We start from the raw sequence: 7,204 nt of genomic DNA, 5'->3' as shown, positions 1-7,204 counted from the left end.
AGGGAAGAGGGAGGAAAGGACTCAGAAATGACAGTTGAGGTGACCCTGCCTCTCTTCCTTTGCAGGTGACAGGTCTCAGGCCTATGCTGGTGAGTGACTCATGCTCTCTGGTTCCTGCACTTGTGTACAAAGCCCTGAAACCCTTTCCGTGCTGTGAGGGATCATCAGACCCTGCTCAGAGCTCATGTTCTGTGGGGGACCACCCTGCCTCTCTGGACACCCAGAGAGGACCTCCCAGCTCCAGCGTCCCCTCACCTGCTGCCACACACGCCCACACCTGGGCACAGCCTGGCCCCGTCACCCACAGCCCCACCGTGATGGAGGGAAGCCCAACATTCTGAGTGCTTTTGTGCCTCCTCCTCAGAGCTGTGGCGGAAGGAAACTAGATATTGGTGGGAAGGAGAGGGAAGAGGCTCAGTGAGGAGGATGGTGGGGGGAGAACAAAAATGATGAACTTTCCTTGCCTGTGTCTCCTTCCTTTCAGAGTGGAAGATGGCCCTTTACCAACCTGGTGAGTGAATGACTGTGTTCCCTGCAACAACAACACAGGGGCGTGTCTCCCTTTTTCTTCTCCTGCTCTTGACTGGGAAACTTCTGGGTGGGTAACATGAGGTCCCCACAGTGTGCCCATCTGCTGCTAAGAGAGCCAGGAACAGCTGCTGCCCTGGCTTCCCCAGGTCTGTGTGGGAAGGAGGAGGCATGAGGGGTGGAGCTGGGGGCAGGGGCTGGAGGGAGAGGGAGGAGGTGACCTGGCCCAGCTGCTGCCCCTCCTGCCCTGAGCCTCCTCATGGTGTGCCATGTCTCTGAGTCCCTTTGAGATGATGGTGGCCATTCCTACCTTGTGAGGGTGGAAGTGAGACTAGACGAGGTGATGAGTGTGTGCTGGTCAAAACTCCAAGAGGGAAGCCATGGCCTGTTCACAATGGGTGTGTGTCTGACGGTGAGACCACAGTCAGGAGAAGGTTCTTAAGACCTAAAAGTGATGCAGGCGACTCCTTAGATTATAACAGACTGTATTATAGAGTCATTTACTCACAGGGATGTGGGGTTGGAGCAGACAGACTATGTGTCAATCTGCACAGACTATTCACCACTAATGGACCTGTTACAGTACTTTTTTAACACGCAACTTGGGTACTAATGGTTGTCAGGACAAAGAGACAAACAGTGTGGCAGCACCAGCCATACCTCCTGGGGGTCTTGTGGTGGCAGGTTCTTTATAATCGGTTCCATCACATTTGGTGTTGACCTCCTTATCATGTCGTTCTAGTGTTACTAACAGAACTGTTTATGGCTACATTTTAAGGAACACACATCATCATCACCCTGAAGGCTTTGGTGTGCCTGCTGAGGACAGGGAGGTTGGTCAAAGGTCACAGCATGAAGAGATGAAGGAAATCCGAGACACAGAGATGGAGTTGGGTTGATTCAGCCACATCTGCCCAGTGATTACAGAGGGTTTAGGGAAGGACCTACCTCCAGAGGCAGGGGTGGTGTTAAGGGAAACCACAAGGAAGAGCAGTGCCCCAGGCTCACAGCAGTGGGAGCTGTCACCACCCCCAGGCCCAAGGCAGAGGGACTGGGAGCAGTCACTGGAGCCCTGAGGAGGCTGTGGCTCAGGGAGAGGCTGCCTGAGAGGAGGCTGCTCTGTTAGAGCATCTCCATCACAGGAAGTGGGGAAGTCGGGGCTGTGCCTCTCTTTCCTTCCCTCCAGTCTTCAGCCTGTGCTGCCCTTGGCCAAAGCCAGCAGGTGACCAGAGGCAAGAGAGCCCAGTGATGCTGCCAAGGAGGACGATTCCTGGGCAAAGAGGGAGGGGCAGGTGGGGAGTGAGGATCACATAGAGCCCAGCATGGCCCAGCACAGCAGAGACCTGGTCCCTGTGATCACACCAGATGCTTCCTCCATGCCTGGCCTTGGGCTACATACAGCTCACTTTCTGTTTTATTCTACCCTGGAGATGAGTATTTTTATTACCATTTTACAGACATCACATTGAGACTTGGACATTACATAGTGTGTGTGTGTGTGTGTGTGTGTGTGTGTGTGTGTGTGTGTGTGAAAAGAGGTCGTGCAGGAAAGGAAGTCGTCCAGCTCAGGAGGGTAAAGCAAGGGCTGAAATTGGAATCTATGTGCCATTGCAGCACAGGTGGGCACAGTCATTCTGGGGAGGAAACAGGAGAAACATAGAAGGAAGGTGGCCACTTGAGATGGCGGGTTAGGCAGACCCCAGCCCTCCTCACCCTCCCTTCCTCACTGACCACCAGGCCCTGTGGTGTCTCTTGGTTTTGCTGAGGGTCACACTCAGGGCAGCTGGGACCCCAGGCTCTGGGCTCAGGTCTCACCAGCCAGACCCAAGCCTTGGAGCCTGAGGCTCTCAGATCTGGAAACCATGGCTGACCCCACACCATTGGAACTCTCTGCAGCGGACGTGATTCTGGATCCAGAAACCGCGCACCCCAAACTCCATATTTCTGAGGACCAGAGGAGCCTGAAGAGGATAAAAAAAAGGCAGAACCTGCCAGAAAACCCCAGGAGATTTCGGGATCTTTACTGTGTGCTGGGTCGTGAGAGCTTCACCTCAGGGAGACACTTCTGGGAGGTGGAGGTGGGGGACAGGAAACAGTGGCATTTAGGGGTGTGTAGGGAGAACGTGGAAAGAAAACGTTATGTTAAAATAACACCCCAGAATGGATTCTGGACAATAGCACGTTTAAATAGGAGTGACTTCCGAGCTCAAACGGATCCCTGGAGCAAACTCATAATAGTCAACCCTCCTAAAAGAGTGGGGGTTTTCCTGGACTATGAGAGGGGGGAGGTCTCATTCTATGATGCCATCAATGGATCGCACATCTTCACCTTCTCACAGACTCTCTTCTCTTGCCCTCTGTGGCCAGTTTTCTGGATTTTGTCAGAGGAGCCCACTGCCTTGACCATTTGCCCAGCACCAAAAGGAGTGAGGAGTTCCCTTCTGCCTGAGCCACTGCCTGGCCCTTCCCTGGAGACCCCAGTGACCTCAGGCTCAGCTAATGGCAATGAGGACCCTCAGGCAGAAGAGAGGTCTTTGCTTCCCGCTGCCCAGCCCTGAGCTGAGGGCCTGCTTCACAGCCAAACCTCACAGCAGGAACATATTTACATCAGGAACATACTTACTAAAAACTCACTGAGTGAAGCACTTTACTAGTTATCTTTCAACTTTTCCACATGACAGATGAGGAGACCCGGGTGCAGGAAGTTAACTTTCCAAAGGTGACTCAGCTCCCTTCTTGCAACCACAGCTCAATTCACAGTTAACTTAGAAGGTGGTGGGTGCTGGGCTAAGTGCTTCAGGTGAATCTCACTCCCCAATCCTCACAACACCCCTGTGAGGTGGCCTCATGGAAAGTGTGGAAAGGGAGGCAGGGCCCAGGGAAGTGACATAATTCATGCAGAAAGTAGTGCTGCTGGGAGGTGTTTGACCTCTGACCCTCCCTCCACCTCCAGTCTGTTCCTTTGCAGCCAGTTGTTCCTGTTGGGCAGGGTCATGGGCAGCCTGAGGTTCCCTTCCCAGGGCCCCAGGGAGAAGGCCACTGTAGGTGACTATGAAGGCCACACCCCACCTGGTTCCTTCAAGGGGGACTGTCAGCCATGGTCCACTCTCCATTGGCTGGCTGTCCATGATGACGTCGTACACAGAATGAACTCACAGTGACCACATCACACGGGGCTGAGAAGGGACTAGAGGCCAAACTCCTCACCAGCTTGTGACCTGTGATCATGAAGCTGAACCAACCCTCCAGCTTCATCCCTAAGGCTCCTGTGTGAGGCATGAATTTGGGGGAAAGGGGACAGGTGAACTGCAGTGGAATTTTTATCACATTGTGGCCCCATCTCCAGGAAAGGGACACTCCACACTGAGCATGTGCTGATGTTCCCGGAGTTCCTGTAACTGCTGGGTCCTGGGAAAAGCCACTCCATCACCATCACTGTGATTGTTCACCACTGTTTCCCCTCCACCCGGCAGGTGGTGGTCAGGTTACATTTGTTAAATAAATTGGTTAATGGTCTTCACTCTGCATCTGAGCTTCTTCTAGATTTTCACCCCCACCGTTTACCCACCACATTTTCACAAAATCCTTATTGTATTCGCTTTGTAAGCTGCTGTAATAAAAACCACAAATTTCATGTCCTGATGCAACACAGATTCCTTACTGCACATGTCTGTAGGTGGGAAGCCCAGCGTGGCTCTGGCCGGGCTGACATCCAGGTGTCTGCAGGCTGGCTCCTTTCTGGAGGGTCCAGGCAACAGTCTTTTTCTTGCAGTGGTGGGACCGAGGTTGCATTCCTTGCTGGCTGTCAGGAGAAGTTGGGGACCCTCCAGGCTGGGAGCATCCGGAGTTGTTTTCCCAGGAGGCAGATGTGAAGGAACAATTCAGGTGAAGGGAATGGGGACCAGAGTCCAGTCCTGGAGTCACTGCTAGTGGGGCTGTTGCTCATGTGCTGACTGGTGTCAAACTGAGTCAGAAGGTAGTGGAGGTTCCAGAGAAAGCATTTAGGGACAGGTGGGGAATGGTATGAAATGTGCCTTGGGAAGGTTACTCTAGGAGAAATATACCTAGTGGCCCAATTGTGGTCTGTGGGGCCCAGAAAGGGAGCAGCAGGTGGGTGTGGGGGTGCTGGGCCCACTGGACCATCCACTGGCAGGCGGGAGCCTGTGCCGGCTGCCATGGTCCTGTCGCCTCCTGAGAGAGAGAAAGGGCTTTGGCCTGTCACTCAGTCTCCCAAGGACTCTCACTGAGTGTTTTCTGAGTGAGTCACAAGTGTCCATAACACCTGCTGTCTGGCTCTGCTCTTCACCCCACGGCCCCTCCTGGTGTCCCCCAATATCTTCCCTGCCTCCCACAAGTCTAGCAACTTGAATGAATTTTTTTGGCTTTGGAAAGAGGGTACTTATGTTCATCTCCACACATGCGTGCCCCAACCCCAATCACACACACACACACACACACACACACACACACACACACACCATTGCCTCTGAAAAGAGAAAAAGAAAAAAGGCCAGATAATCTCAAAAGGCTAGTAACAGTGCATTTTTTTTTGCCTTCTACCCAAAACATTTTAATAATTATAACGTGTCCAGAATGTTTACAGAAGCTGGTTGGAGCATTTCCCTTCAGTTAAGGCTAAGGCACCAGGAGTGGCCCCGAGAGCTGGCCAGCCCCTTGGGCGCCGGGGCAGGGGCAGGGGCCCGGGGCTCAGCAGATGATCTTCAGGTTCGGCTTCTTCTGCTCCACAGCCCACCGAAGGTCCTTTGTCTCCTCCCTCCAGTAGATGTCGTACAGGACCAGCTTCTCCAGGGGGCAGCTGGCTGCTGGGCGCTCTCGGCCAGCTTCATGACGCCCACCTCGCTCATGCAGTTGTTGCTGAGGTCCAGCTCAAGCAGGCTGTGGTTGGCCAGCAGCAGGGCGGCCAGGCTAGTGCAGCCCTGGTCGGTCACCTCGCAGCCCACCAGTGAGAGCATCTGCAGGGTGGTGCCGGGCTGGCCCAGGCCCTGGCACAGCACCTCCATGCCCGCGTCCCCCAGCTTGTTGTTGCTCATTTGCAGCTCCTGGAGCCTCCAGTTCGGAGCCAGCATCGAAACTGACGTGCGGGCAGCAGGCGGCTGTGAGGCTGCAGGACTTCATCCACAGGGACTCCAGCTGGCAGCTGGGCTCCTGCAGGTTCTCACACAGCGGCCCTAGTCCCCCACTTCCTTGCCAGCCACACTGAGCTCCTTCAGGCTCTCCTTGGCTCTGAGCACCCGGCAGAGGTCTTTGCAGCCACTGGCCATGAAATCACACTCCCAGAGCCACAGGGTCTTGAGCCTGGAGCTGGGGCTCAGCAGCCCAGGGCACAGCTTCGCCATGCCTGTGTCCCCCAGCTTGATGTTGCCCAGCTGCAGCTCGCTCAGCGAGGCCTTGGCGGCCACGGTGCCGCACAGGTCCTGACAGTTGGCCGCGGTGAGGCCGCAGCCCTCCAGCCTGAGTGACTCCAGCGGGCAGGCGGAGTCGGCCAGGCCCTGGCATAGCATCCGGCCGCCAGCCTCGCAGATGTCATTGTTGCTCACCCCCAGCTCCTTCAACTCCCGCTTGGCCCTGAGCACCGAGGCCAGGGCCTCGCAGCTGGCGGCCGTCAGGCTGCTGTACTCCAGCTGCAGCCTCTCGATGCGGCACTGGGGGTCCAGGAGCCCCTCGCAGAGCAGCTGCAGGCCCGCGTCCCTCAGCTGGTTGTAGCTGAGGTCCAGCTCGCGGAGGGAGGGCAGGGAGCGCAGCACGCCGGACAGGGCCCCGCAGCCCGCCTCCGACAGGTTGCAGTTCTGGAGGCTGAGCTCTGGATCTTGCAGGTGGGCTGCAGGCCCTGGAGCACCAGGTGTGTGCCGGCATCGCCCAGCTCGTTGGAGGAGATGCTGAGCTCGGTCAGGGCGGGGTTGTCCTTGAGTGCAGAGCTCATGTCCTTGCAGCGCCCCTCCGTGATGCCACAGTCGACCAGCCTGACCACCTGGTACTGCTGCATGAGAGGCAGGAGCTCTGTCCACCGGGCATTGCTCAGCTGCTGGTAGCGGAGGTCAAGACTCATGGTGAGAGGCAAGTGTGCTCTGGTCCGCCGGTGCTGCCTCGGACTCTACCGCTGCTTCCGGATGGGACCCGGGATGAAGGCGGGGGCGGGGCGGGCGGGGCCTCGCGCGGGGCATGGCCGGGGACAGCTGGTCCGCGCGGCCCTCTTACCACCCCCCACCCCACCCCCCACCCTGGGCCTTTGAGCTCCATCTGCCCAACAGAGTCAGGGGACCCGCAACTCCGGGCAGGGGCGCCAGCCGAACAGTGCATTTTTCATGCTGAAGCAATTTTTTTGTCTTCTACCTAGAAATTAGTCAGGAGTAGACTTGGCCCGGGATCTAGAAATGTTTTCTCTGTCAAGGGCCGGGTGTTAATACTTTGGCTGTGTGGACCCCGGGGTCTCCTCTATAGCCCCTCCTGTAGCACAGTCTTAGATGGGAGTAGGGGGAGGAGGAGGAAAGGGAGACAAAACCAGAAAAGGGGGGAGAGATTCTGGGATGGGGCAGTTGGAGGAGAGAGGGGAGGGGCTGGGGAAAAACTCCCTTCTGGGGCGGGGGGAGGAGGGGGGAGGGGGGGAGAGAAGGAAATGAGGAACGTGTCCTGTAGATCCTGGTCCCAGAATGAAGAG

General features: G+C 56.2%; 1 protein-coding gene and 1 pseudogene across 1 annotated transcript in view; one reads left to right on the top strand and one right to left on the bottom strand.

Annotated features, from left to right (window-relative positions):
• Window positions 1-4,156, top strand: part of LOC102419475 (butyrophilin subfamily 3 member A3-like) — a 15,931-nt gene extending 11,775 nt beyond the window's left edge. The window contains exons 4-6 of the mRNA XM_023747262.1: window positions 66-89; window positions 485-511; window positions 2,425-4,156. Of these exons, the coding sequence (XP_023603030.1) occupies window positions 66-89; window positions 485-511; window positions 2,425-3,086 (713 nt within the window). The 3' untranslated portion in view covers window positions 3,087-4,156. The remainder of the gene's footprint in view (window positions 1-65; window positions 90-484; window positions 512-2,424) is intronic.
• Window positions 4,157-5,080: 924 nt separating this feature from the next.
• Window positions 5,081-6,613, bottom strand: LOC102418218 (annotated as a pseudogene).
• Window positions 6,614-7,204: the final 591 nt, after the last annotated feature.

Source organism: Myotis lucifugus, unplaced genomic scaffold, assembly GCF_000147115.1.
Source record: "Myotis lucifugus unplaced genomic scaffold, Myoluc2.0 scaffold_824, whole genome shotgun sequence".
In the NCBI taxonomy this organism is placed as follows: Eukaryota; Metazoa; Chordata; class Mammalia; order Chiroptera; family Vespertilionidae; genus Myotis; species Myotis lucifugus.
This window is presented reverse-complemented; position numbering and strand designations above follow the sequence as displayed.